This window comes from Coenobita brevimanus, chromosome 87 (genome assembly GCF_032717465.1).
Source record: "Coenobita brevimanus isolate Jiangsu-jjx chromosome 87, ASM3271746v2, whole genome shotgun sequence".
In the NCBI taxonomy this organism is placed as follows: Eukaryota; Metazoa; Arthropoda; class Malacostraca; order Decapoda; family Coenobitidae; genus Coenobita; species Coenobita brevimanus.
In genome coordinates this window covers 12,431,861-12,445,496 of record NC_137040.1, presented here as the reverse complement: position 1 = coordinate 12,445,496, position 13,636 = coordinate 12,431,861, and the positions used below count along the sequence as shown (strand labels likewise).

Below are 13,636 nucleotides of genomic sequence, written 5' to 3'. Positions count from 1 at the left end.
GCAGCTGCTTCAGATTCCACTCTCCTCCATCAACATTTACTAGACTCAGACCACCTAAAACTCTTGCATTCACCTCCCTTACAACACCATCCATGTAAATATTAAACAACCAAGGTGACATCACACATCCCTGTCGCAGCCCCACTCTCACGGGAAACCAATCACTCACAGCATTTCCCACTCTTACACACGCTCTACTATTTACATAAAAACTTTTCACCCCTTTTAGTAACCTACCATGAAGTCCATACAATCTTAAAACAGTCCACAAAGCCTCCCTATCAATTCTATCATACGCTTTCTCTAAATCCATAAATGCCCAAAACACATCCTTGCCTTTCGCTAAATACTTTTCACACACTTGTCTCACAGCAAACACGTGATCAACGCATCCCCTCCCTCTCCTAAAGCCACACTGCTCATCACTAATCACTCCCTCTGTACCCTCTCTAACTCTCATAATTAACACTCTACCATAAACCTTACCTACAACACTCAGCAGACTTATACCCCTAAAGCTAGTACATTCATACTTATCACCCTTGCCTTTATACAACGGGACCACACAAGCACTTGCCCAGTCAATATATAATGTGTGTGTGTGTGTGTGTTTCTGTATATATACCGTATATACTGTGTGTGTGTGTGTGTGTGTGTGTGTGTGTGTGTGTGTGTGTGTGTGTGTGTGTGTGTGTGTACACGCTTGCGCGCAAGGTAAGAACTGGAATACTTTATTATATACGTCATTATGTTGCCTCATAAATCTTGCGTCCCTCGCCTACAAGCTGATTTAGTGGTGTTGCCAGGCAGGTAAAAAGGTTGTACATTCCTGACTTTCCTAAACTATGACAGTGATTTACGGAGAATTTGCTCACAACACAGAACAGTCGACGAAAACATTAAATAACTACTCTTTCTCCTCGTGCAGGTGTGATGGACCATACTTTGGTTGAGGCGATGACCCTGTAAACTCTCTTACCAATGGACGAGGGGACCCTAGGGTGAGGGAAGTTAGTCAGATATACGTAAACCATCATACAGTATGTCACACAAGTGCCTCATAATTTGCCACGAGGATGGTGGTGATTGACACTCACACTTAAAATGACTCAAAGGGAAAGGTCAGTAATATCAAGGGTAATTAGGATTTTTCACCACGGCATTTTTTTTTTTCTGACTCTTGCCACGGACTATCCAGTCTTTTCCCTGAGACTCAGCAGTCCTTCAAGTTGCTATATACACTCTCCTGTCACCAGTTTGGTACCCATTCCACCGTCCATACTGAATACCTTCTAGAGTTCTCTCATTCAGGATTGGTGTAATAATGTTAGCAAGGCTGTTTATGACAGGTTGGTGAGTCTTATGGAAGATCGATAAAGTTTGTTTTAGTGAAAGTCTCTGCCACAGCCTGGGACTGAACTCATGTGCTCCGAACAGCAGAATGTTTTCCTGACCACTTACTTACCTCCTCTCCCTCAGTTGGCCCAACTACAGGCATTAAGTTATCGAATACCATCCCCAAGTGAAGTACGTTGCTCACAAGACCGATGTAGTCTATGCGGTTTTTTATATTAGCCAAATGAAGATGGTGACACGGTTCTGGGGACCAAGTAGCAAAATCGGTCTGAAAACAGCCCAAATGGGTGGCAGCGGTCTAACAACTGCTGTTCCTCCCAGTATGGTGGACTTGTACTGTGGACGAACGTATTGAGAACAAACGTAGTTGAAGCTCATATGAAAGAAGTAGATTGCTGAGGTTTGCTATGCTGTCACGTCAGCACTCCCACTAACACAAACACCACCATGAGATGAGGTTCATTACAGGTGCAAGACCCATAGAACAGCAGATAAATATGGAAGTGGACAACACGAACTAGCCTTATATGAGACATTGGACAACCAAAAAGGTGTGATAAGGACTTGGAATCTTTATATTGTACAAAACCAATGTTTAGGGGTTAAAGAATCTTTATACTGTACAAAACCAGTGTTTAGGGGTTAAAGAAGTCTCTAATGACGACCAGTTACTGAAGGTTGGTATAGACTTCAACTGTGAAAACATTGTCCGGCATCAACAGTCTTCATATCTGGCAGATGGAAAGACATTTATAGCCTCAGAGTGCCTGGCATGTACGAGGGCCCGAAGGTAGGGTACCGTAGTCCAGATAATTCAGGCTTTAAAAATCAAACAAGAATTGAATATCATTTTCCAGAATAAGCTGATGGGCCATGGCTGCGTATATGATTTTGGAAAGGACAGCAAGGGTAGGGAAAACTGGATATAGTCAAACCATGAGGGGACTGACAAAAAGGGTTGTACCGCGGAGGAGTGGGGGGTTGTTGAACAGAAGATACATATACCTGCAGACCCTAAACAAAAAAAGTGCTTCCTCACAACAAATCAGCTCGAGGTCAGAGAGTTATTTAGGTAGTGGCAGTAAAGGACAGTAAAGGAGTGATAGGGCAGAACATAAATGTAATGCAGAGGCCATTGGTCACACTCCAAGCCTCGCATATGCAGAGGCAAGACGTTCAAATTTGACATGGAAGGATATAGCACAGGTACTTCTGAGGGTACAGCATCTGCAGGCATGTGCTGGACGAAAGATGTTTAAGTAGGCTAAGTACAAAAAAAATGTTTTGGAAAAGAAGGACGGGTAACAGGAGCGAGATGTTGGAATACTGATTGGATGAAGAGAAATATGCTTTAGTGGTATGGTGAGAGAATGGGAGTATGGATGGGGTATATGTGCAGGAGTAGATGAGAATGAGAGGGCAAAGGAAGGAGTGTGTATAGTTGTGAGTAAAAGATGGAAGAAGAGCATAAGACAGTATGGATCAGTTGGGTCAAGGACTGTGTGAGTAAAGTTGGAAGTTGGAATACAAATGTGGGCGATTGTGTGTGTGTATGCGCCAGCGCAAGATCGTGCTAGAAGAGTGAGAGAAGAGTTCTGGACAAATGTGGAAGTGTGCATGGAAAAGTTTGGAAGGAATGAGAGAGTGTTTTTGATTGGTGGTATGAATGGTAAAGTTGGTAATGTGAAGGTGGATGGAATAGTTGGTGAGTGGGGTGTGCCTGCTGAGATAGATGAGAATGGGAGTGCGTTAGTGGACATTTGTGCTGGGAGGGGTTTGGTGATAGCCAATACCCTCTTCAGGCATAAAATGATCCACAGGTATACATGGCGAGTGATGAGAAGGGTGGGTGGTGAACTGAATGAAAGGAAGGCAATGATTGATTATGTGTGTGTGGATGAAAGGATGCGAAGATGTGTAAAGGATGCAAGAGTGCATAGAGGTTGGGGGAGTGGACTTTCTGACCACTACTTGGTGGTGGCCAGAATTAGGATGCAAGTAAGATGGAGGAATAGAAGAAGGGAAAGACGAGAGGAAGGAGTAGTTGCAAGGGGAGTGGAAAGGTTACAAGAGGATGAGAAAAAGGCAGAGTATAAGAGAGAAGTGGAGGAACGATTGGGCAAATATGAATTGGAGCAGATGGGAGACGTGGAAGGTGTGTGTAAGATATTTACAGAAGAAATATGTGCAGCATGTGATGTGGTGTGTGGAAGGAAGAGAAGATGGAGGGGGTGCAAGGAACAGCGTGGTGGACTGAAGAGGTGAAACAGGCTGTGGCACAAAAGAAGAAAGCATACAATGAATGGATGAGAAATAGGGGCGTGGAAGAAGTTGAGAGGCGGAAGAGAGAGTTATATGTGGAAAGGAAGAGAGAGGTGAAAAGATTAGTAAGAGAGAGTAAGAAGAGAGTGGATTAGGAATTTGGAAGGAATTTGAGTGTAAAGTGGAGGGACTGTAAGAAAATGTTCTGGAGAGAAGTGAAAAGAGTAAGACAGGGTGGAAGTGAAGTTAGCAGGGGAGTGAAAGATAAAAATGGTAGATTACTAGTGGAGAAGGGAGAAAAAGTGAGCAGATGGAGAGAACACTTTAAGGAATTGTCGAACGTAGAGGATGGAAGTAATGCGAGTATAAGTGGCTGGGGAATGGCTGGGAGAAGGAGGGAGGTGAGAAGACAGGAAGAAATCAGTAGGATAGAAGTTGTGGAAGCAATGAAGAAAGTTAAATCGGGGAAAGCCCCAGGAATTGATGGAGTGTGTGGTGAAATGCTGAAGCATGGGGGAGAGATAGTAGTAGAATGGATGTGGAAGATGTGCAGATTGGCCTGGGAGGAAGGTAGAGTCCCGGAGGATTGGAAGTCAGGTATAATTATTCCCTTGTACAAAGGAAAACGGGAAAAAGAAGTGTGTGGTAATCATAGGGGCATTTGTCTTCTTAGTATAATAGGAAAAGTGTATGGTAGGATACTTATAGACAGAGTTAGAGAAAGAACAGAGAAATTAGTTGGAGAAGAACAGGGAGGCTTTAGGAAGGGAAGAGGTTGTGTAGATCAGATATTCATTCTTAGATCTTTAGTGGAAAAGTTTCTAGAGAAGGGAAAGAAGTTGTATGCGGCTTTCATGGATTTGGAGAAAGCATATGACAGGGTGGATAGACAAGGATTGTGGAAGGTGTTAGGAATATATGGAGTAGATGGGAAGTTGTTGAATGCTGTGAAGAGTATGTACGATGGTGCGAAGGCTGCAGTGCGTGTGGATGGTGAACTAAGTGAATTTTTCTCTTTGAAAGTTGGGTTGAAACAGGGATGTGTCATGTCTCCATGGTTGTTCAATCTGTACATGGATGGGGTAATAAAAGAGGTACAAGGTAGGCTAGTGGATGTTGGAGTGGCCCTGGTGAGAGAGGATAGTGTTTGGAAACTCCCTGTACTGTTGTTTGCAGATGATACTGTGTTGTTGAGTGAAGACGAAGGGGAGCTGCAAGGCTTGGTGGATGAGTTTGAGAGAGTGTGTAAGAAACGGAACCTAAAGGCGAATGTAGGGAAGAGTAAAGTGATGGTCTTTGAGAGAGGTGAAGTTAGTGAATGTACAGCGAGGTTGGATGGTGAGGAATTGGAAAATGTGAGTACGTTTAAGTATTTGGGTAGTGTGATGAGTAAGGATGGAGGTTTGGAGGGTGAAGTGCTTGAAAGGGTACAGCAGGGAAGAAAGGTTGCTGGTTCCTTGAAAGCAGTGATAAGAAACAGGGAAGTGAGCATGGAAGTGAAAAGTTACTGCATGACAGTATTGTGATACCAACTCTAACGTACGGAAGTGAAGCTTGGACATTGTTGGAAGGACACAAGTCAAGAGTGAGAGCAGTGGAAATGAGTTATTTAAGAGGAGCCTGTGGAGTCACGTGGAGAGACAGGCTGACGAATGAGGATATAAAGGAGCGTTGTGGTGTGGATGTGGATGTGATAGGAAGCGTTATGAGGAACACACTGAGGTGGTTTGGCCATGTGGAGAGGATGGAGGGTGAAAGACTGACGAAGAGAGTGTATGTGAGTGAGGTGGAGGGGGGAAGAGGGAGGGGGAGGCCGAGGATGAGATGGAGGGATGGGGTGGAGAGGTATATGAGAGAGGGGGGTGTGAGTTGGGAGCAGGGCAGTGAAATGGCGGGGGACAGGGCGACTTGGAGGCGATTTGTTTGTGGCCACCCCAAACGGGATTGAGGCGTCTGGCAATAGATAGATAGATAGATAGGTATGGACATATTTAAACAACGCACGTAATAGTACGGTATGTCGAAAAAAGCCTTTGATTGTGATACTGATGGTAATGCTGGACTGGATATCGCAGGAAGCAAGGCATCTGAGATGATGAGGGCAATGCGGAGAGCCAAACACAGAGTGATGTCTAATTTCGATTAGAAAAAGGCAAAACCTGAGTCATTTATAGAGGATCCACAGGTGACCTTATTAGAGAGAAAGGCAAATACAGGTGCATGAACATCTGTCAGAACCTCAGCACATGCCTGCAGATCACTTCATGATGATAAGACGCTTCAGGCAAGTGGAATGAAAGACATTTATGTGAAAACACCCTCAGTCTAGGTCCATCTAGGCATAGTTCGACCAGTTCACTACTATGACATTGTTTTATGGTCTTGCTACCTTCGGATGGTTTTATTCAGCTAAGGAGAGACTTTTCGAGGGTTTAGATATATTTTCCAGTAATAACTCCAGTGCTAGAGGTCTTGCATAAGGTCAGTAACATCATCAAGTGGTAGGCTGATTAAAATGAATAAATACACGATCGTGTTGGAGGAACTAAGAATAGTACGCCAAGTCTACGGGTGAACAGACTCTCCAGTATGCCAGTTCATCGGAAGTGCCATGAGTTTTACATTTGTAAAACGCGTTACGGCACATTTACAGCTGCTACCTGTGAATCGAGTCAGAAATACTCTTACCGTACCTTGCCTCCTGTGACTTTATGCCAGGTTACAGAAGGAGAGTCAGCTCCTCGTGCCTGGCAGGGGATGGATACATTGGCCCCAACCTCCACTCTTTCATCTTGAGGCAGTGGCACGAACTTCAAGCGCTCTGGAGTTATATGAAAAATAATACACAATTAAACAACTAGTCGACAACTGCTTGGAAGAAAAATAATGTAAATTACTACATCAGCACATAGGTAGAGGTGTGTGTGTGTGTGTGTGTGTGTGTGTGTGTGTGTGTGTGTGAAAGAGGTGTTTATAGGTTATATTCAGTGATTCCTTCAGATGTTTTTAGCAAGTACATGTGAATGATTTCAGGGCACTGAGTTTACGAGATGTCTTTGCATTATTACTGCTTGTGTGATGAGAGAAAGTAATTGGTATATCTAAAGTAATTTCCAGTGCGAGTGACTGGTTAGAAAGGGAGATGTGAGTAAGTTTGAAATTCGTATATTTCTACAGTGAAGAGATCGATACTTGATTTTATAGGTGAAGCAGTCAGTTTTGTATAAGCCAGTTTTCTAGTAAGTATGGATACTGCTGGAGCGAACCTGTTGCTTATTGAGTTTTGAAGTGTTGTGAAGCTAATGCTCGGTCATCAGGAGAGAGAATAGTGTTAAAGAAAAATGGGGGCTAGTAGACCGTTTAAGAAAAAGATAAAAAGTGAGGATACGAGGACTGAGCCTTGTGGAACTCCGGTGGACAGTAGTGTGAATAAAAGGTTTTGTTTTTATTTGAGTATTTAGGTTTGTTTGACTTAGAGGAAGTTGATTAGCATTTTCTTGTTACTGCCTTCCAAGTCTTAAAGATTTTGTTTATCACGATGTATCTTGGTATTCCGTCTGCAGCTTTGCTTATGTCTGTTGTGACCGTCTTCGTGGAGGTTGCCTCGTGTTGACACCACCTATATAGAGAGTCAGAAAGGTGTGTAGCGGCTGAGTGCTTGTCAAAGTCCACCTGACAGAGAAATGTGTGGTTAATGCTGCTTGGTCTTTTCCATAATTCTCTCCGACAAGGAGAGTATGTTTTCACCCCTGTTTGTTTGTTAATTTGTTTGTCTGTTAGCAAGATTACTCAATAACTAACCCAGAATTTTTTACCAAAATTGGTGGGTAGATAGCCCAGGTCTCAGGAAACAATCGATTAACTTTTGGGACCGATCCGGATCGTATTACAGATTCTGGATCCGGAAAACACTCTCGCGAAACCCAAGTCAATGATGAGAAAACCTAACCCATTATGAAGAGTGGTTTGGAAATTACGTTGCCCTTGTTGGAGAGAGGCGCTCCATCTAGTGCCCCTCTAATTTTGGATGGTGTTCAAAGCAGCGATATTGACCTGTATGATATAAGACAACTGGGTGGCTGCCTGGCTCAAGTATAAGGATGATGTCTGCAGTCTTCCAAATGTCAGGGATTTTAGGTGTGGGCAAGGAAAAGTTGAAAAAGCCCCTGAGGATGTATATGGCAATGGGATCAAAGTGTCTGTGATGGACATTTGTGATCCGGATTGGTCCCACTGCTCTAAATATCTTTTTATTTTTTTATTAACTGAAAACAATAGGTACTTTAGGGTGTTTGTGTTACCTCAAATTTTCCTGAGTTTCTTTTTTTCTTTCACTGTGATTGCTCTGTTTTGAGGAATGGTATTTTTATTACCTCATGACACATAATTGTTTATCAGGTTGTCTGCATATTTCGTCACGTTCGGATGATTCCATCATTATTCAGGAAGGCTCTTCATGAGTTGGAGGTGGTACGATTTTGGACGTGTGGATGGTTGTTAATGTCCTACAGATGTTTTTGTTGATTGTTCTGAGATCAAGGGATTCAACAAAGTTTTCACAACTTTCTTGCCTGTATATTTTGATCAGTTAATTCAGTGTTGCTTAAGGAGTTTGTGGACTTTCTACTGAAGTATGCTGACTTTTATTTTTCTTCTCTGTTTCACTTTTGAGTTGTTATATTTGAGGTGTAAATTTAGGGTTGAAGTTTTTAAGGTTATCGTAAAGGGTCTATATTTTGCTTAAAACTTCCCCAGACATGCAGCCATCCTCACCAATAACAGTAAGCTGAACAGGTGGAGTGGGGACGGGAGGGTGTCCCAGAGTGTGGACGGTGCATGCATAGCGGCCGCGGTCCTGCAGACGAGCCCAACGCACCCTCAGCACAGACACACCCTCCGTCACACCCTCCTCCATCCCAGACACTGAGATGCGGTAGTCGTCAATGCTTAGCTGTTGAACCATGTGAAAGGGAACATGTTAATTCATTTAATGCAGTTATTATTATTATTATACTGTAATTTTTATTGCCAAACATATTCAGGGCATGAGAGGCCTTTCAGACTGAACGAGTTAGAAAAGCTCTCATAATGAAAGGGTTAGAAACAATCTTCATAAATCCCTTCAGAAGTAATGACGTCTTTTTTATTTAATTCATGTTACCACTACACAGTTTTTTATAGTTTCTTCTTTAAAACCAGAAAGGATATAGAAATGAGAGTAAGATATACAGTGCAATACACGAGACAGTGGGGAGTGGGTAGACAGAAGTGATGTAGATGCCACTTTCAAAATCTCGTGTTAGAAAGAGCAACGATGTTAGTAGAAGAGGATAGATGATGAATGTGGTGCAATGAACATTACTATAATATATGCATATCCTCAGTCTCTGTCACTATCTCTATGCCAGAACTGAGAGGACAAGTGATAAATATAGTCCAAAGACCTTAACTACACTGCAGTATACGCATATCTTCAGTCCTTCACTATACGAGAATCCCAGGACAGTAACCAAGAGTTATTTTCGGGGAACATAAATCTTGGTATACAAAGAGTGGGGGTGGGTGAGATACGACAAATAGTTACCGGTATATATCTCTCCTTTCCCATGCTTATTGTGTGTGAAATCATATTAGTCTACAAAGGAAGATTTATGTGACAGGACGCTATGCAAATATTTATGGAGGAGGGCCTTGATCAGAATTTATCATTATAATCTTATGTACGGGAAAAATTGTTCACAAATTTCAAGAGTTTATTCGCCATGATCCCCCAAACGTATGAAAAACGGACCTGTTTATCCACCATTTCAAAGCTTGACATTAGCTTCCACTCCAGAGCAAGTGAAAACCTACGGGTAAACACCTAAGGCTTTATTATGATTATTGACCTTGTGTTCAAGTCTGATCTGTAAGCCTTTCCCAACCACATATTTGTTTCCATTTCCATTTATTGGCTTGCCACATTCATAATATCTTGTATGCCCTTGCTAGGATTAAAAAGGAGATATACAGGGTGTCTGAATTGGCTGACCACGTTTCATGCTGGAAAAAAGTAACAACATGTAGAGCAACTACTTAAGTCTTTGTGTGTGTGTGTGTGTGTGTGTGTGTGTGTGTGTGTGTGTGTGTGTGTGTGTGTGTGTGTCCGACTCTGGGCATAGGCTTCACAGCCTGCCATCAAGGCCTAGTAGTTCTACATACAATACACCTCTACATGTCACCACTTCGGCGGTATCACCCACCGTCCATATTGAATACATGCTAGGGCTGTCTCATACAGGACTGGTGTATTGGTATTAGCGGAGGTATTTTTACGACATGCCGGCGGGTCTTCTGGTAGATCAGTAAAGTCTGATTTAACGAAATTCAAATCCTTAAACTGTTCCCTGCCCCAGCGGGGATTTGAACCTGGGTTCGGTAGGACTGCAGGCCACCGCTCTACCGATTGAGCCACCGCCTCATTCAAGTTGTATAAGTGTTTCTGTGCATCATCTGAAGTGCAAAATTAAAATGATTATTGGAAAATTTAACGAACACTGCCTCAGGGCTGTGAGGGCAGTGTGTGAGTGACCAACGGTTCATGAAGCTATCTTCTTGTGGTCCACACTTATCAGGAAGTGAACCTGGTGGACTGCAGGCCGAAGATGCCTTTCTCCTGCAATCCACCATTCTCCTTTTGGGTGATAAAGAGATGAGTGGAGCTTGTGTAGCATGCCGTTCTGAAACTACGCACTGGAAATGTGAGAGGAGTGAATGATGAAGTGAAAGAGAGAGATTGTCCAGGTGCTTGAGGATGCAAAAGTGGATATATGTGAATTGACTGAAACTAAATGGAAAGGTGAAAGGGTGAGAGAATGGGAATACGGTGTAGGTATATGTGCGGGAGTCAGTGAGAATGAGAGGGCAAGAGAGGGAGTATGTCTGATGATAAGCAAGAAGTGGAAGGAGAATATAAGAGAGTATGGAACAGTGGGTGCAAGGATTGTATGGGTGAGGATGAAAGTAGGTATACAAGCATGGGCGATTGTATGTGTATATGCTCCAACAGAGGATCGAGTGGCAAGAGTGAAAGATGAGTTTTGGGCGAGAGTAGAAGCATGTATGGACAAGTTTGAGAGGAGCGAGAGAGTGCTGTTGATTGGAGACATGAATGGCAAAGTCGGGAATGTACGAGTGGATGGAGTGGTTGGTCAGTGGGGTGTGCCAGCGGAAGTAGATGGGAATGGTAGTGCTTTGGTGGACATCTGTGCTGGTAAGGGGTTGGCAATAGCCAACACCTACTTTCGTCATAAGATGATCCACCGGTATACATGGAGAGTAATGAGGAGGATGGATGGTGAACTTGTTGAACGAAAGGCAATGATAGACTACGTGTGTGTGGATGAGCGAATGAGAAGACAAGTGTTGGATGCAAGAGTGTGGAGAGAGGGTGGGGGAATGGAGTCTCGGACCATCACTTAGTGATGGCCAAGGTAGAGCTGCAAAGAAAGTGGTTGAGGAGGCGAAGGGGAAGACAGGAGGAAGCAGCTCCTGTGAGAAGAGTGGAGAAATTGCAAGATAGTGAGAAGAGGACAGAGTATAAGAGCATAGTGGAAGAAAGATTGGGAAGGTATGAGCTAGAGCAGATGGAAGGGGTGGAAGACGTATGTAAGATATTCACGGAAGAGATAAGCACAGCGTGTGAGGCGGTTTGTGGAGTGAGGGAGGAGATGCAAGGGTGTGCAAGGGACAGCATGGTGGAATGATGAGGTGAAACGAGCTGTGGAACAAAAGAAGAAGGCATATGGTGAATGGTTGGCGAGTAGAGGTAGGGAAGAAGATGAGAGAGAGAAGAGAGAAGTATATGTGAGCAGGAGAAGGGAGGTTAAGAGACTGGTGAAGGAGAGTAAGAAGAAAGTGGATGAAGAGTTTGGGAGGAATCTGAGTGTGAAATGGAGGGAGAGTAAGAAATTGTTTTGGAAGGAGGTAAAGAAAGTAAGGCAGTGTGAAAGGGGAAATAGTAGGGGAGTGAAAGATAGGAATAATAGATTGTTGGTGGAGAAGAGAGAGAAATTGAGGAGATGGAAGGAGCACTTTGAGGATTTGTTGAATGTAGAGAGTGAGAGCAGTGTGAGTATAAGTGGTTGGGGAATGGCTGGGAGAAGAAGAGATGAGAGGAGGGAGGAAGAGATCAGTAGGTCGGAAGTAGTGGAAGCGATGAAGAAGATTAAGCTGGGAAAGGCCCCAGGAATTGATGGAGTGTGTGGTGAAATGCTTAGGTATGGGGGTGAGATTGTTGTGGAGTGGATATGGAAGTTGTGTAGATTGGCTTGGGAAGAGGGAAGGGTTCCAGAGGACTGGAAATCAGGTATAATTGTTCCTCTGTACAAAGGAAAAGGGGAGAGAGAAGTATGTGGTAACCATAGGGGTATTTGCCTTCTTAGTGTGACTGGTAAAATATATGGTAGAATACTCATTGATAGGGTTAGGCATATGACAGAGGAGCTAGTTGGAGAAGAACAAGGGGGATTTAGGAAGGGAAAAGGGTGTGTAGATCAGATATTTGTTCTAAGATGTTTAGTGGAGAAGTATCTAGAGAAGGGAAGGAAAGTGTACGCTGCCTTCATGGACTTGGAGAAAGCTTATGACAGAATAGATAGGAAAGGTATGTGGAAGGTATTAAGAATATATGGAGTGGAGGGGAAATTGTTGAGTGCTGTGAAGAGTATGTACGAGGGAGCTAGGGCTACGGTGCGAGTGGATGGTGAGCTGAGTGAGTTCTTTGATCTCAATGTGGGACTGAAACAGGGGTGTGTAATGTCTCCTTGGCTGTTTAATATATATATGGATGGGGTCGTAAAGGAGGTACAAGGTAGGGCAGTGGATGTTGGGGTGGCCTTAATGAATGAGGGTGAGATTTGGAAGCTTCCGGTGTTGCTGTTTGCTGATGATACAGTATTGTTGAGTGAAGATGAATGGGAGTTGCAAGGTTTGGTGAATGAATTTGGGACAGTGTGTAGGAGGAGGAAGCTGAAAGTTAATGTAAACAAAAGTAAAGTTATGGTGTTTGAGAGGAATGAAGTCACAGAGTGTGCAGTGAGGTTGGATGGTGAGGATATGGAGAATGTGAGTGCATTCAAGTACTTGGGTAGTGTGATGAGTAAGGATGGAACTTTGGGGGATGAAGTACGTGAAAGGGTACAGCAGGGAAGGAAGGTTGTTGGCACACTGAAAGCAGTGATGAGAAATAGGGAGGTGAGTATGGAAGTTAAGAAGTCACTGCATGATGGTATTGTGATCCCTACCCTGACGTATGGAAGCGAGGCGTGGACCTTGCAAGAGGGGAACAAGTCAAGAGTGAGAGCAGTGGAAATGAGTTACTTGAGAGGAGCATGTGGAGTGACATGGAGGGACAGGTTGACGAATGAAGAAGTGAAGGAACGTTGTGGGGTAGATGTGGATGTGGTTGAAAAGATTAGGAGAAATACACTGAGGTGGTTTGGACATGTGGAGAGGATGGAGAATGAAAGACTGACTAAGAGGGTGTATGTAGGTGAGGTGGAGGGAGGGAGAGGGAGGGGTAGACCGAGGATGAGGTGGAGGGATGGAGTTGAGAGGTATATGAGGGAGGGGGGGGTGAGTTGGGGGGAGGGGAGTCAAATGGTGGGTGACAGAGTGACTTGGAGGCGTTTTGTCTGCGGCCACCCTTTGCGGGATTAGGGCGTCGGGCTATAGATAGATAGATAGACTGTGCATGGCTATACAGAAAAAGTAGATAATGTAAATCATTTGAAATAAATAACTGGAGCGACAAAACAATAACTCAAGATAATGAGCCGAGATAGGACTGCACGTCTCATGTACCACAAACGGAGTTTATGTTAAAATGAATTGATAAAGTTGCAAGAAATTACTAATTTATTTCATCATACTACCCGTAATGTTATAGGGAAAGTGAGGATGCTGGCAAGTTGTGTGTACCAGCTGAGTGTCATGTAATCGTAAAGTAGGACTAGGGTGTAGACAGGAGGTGAGGTGA

General features: G+C 43.6%; 1 protein-coding gene across 1 annotated transcript in view; it reads right to left on the bottom strand.

Moving 5' to 3' along the window:
• Positions 1 to 13,636, bottom strand: part of LOC145410978 (inactive tyrosine-protein kinase 7-like) — a 393,412-nt gene that overhangs the window by 44,609 nt on the left and 335,167 nt on the right. Inside the window, exons 10-11 of the mRNA XM_080281034.1 lie at positions 8,392 to 8,569; positions 6,312 to 6,439 (exon numbers count right to left, since the gene is read on the bottom strand). Of these exons, the coding sequence (XP_080137160.1) occupies positions 6,312 to 6,439; positions 8,392 to 8,569 (306 nt within the window). The remainder of the gene's footprint in view (positions 1 to 6,311; positions 6,440 to 8,391; positions 8,570 to 13,636) is intronic.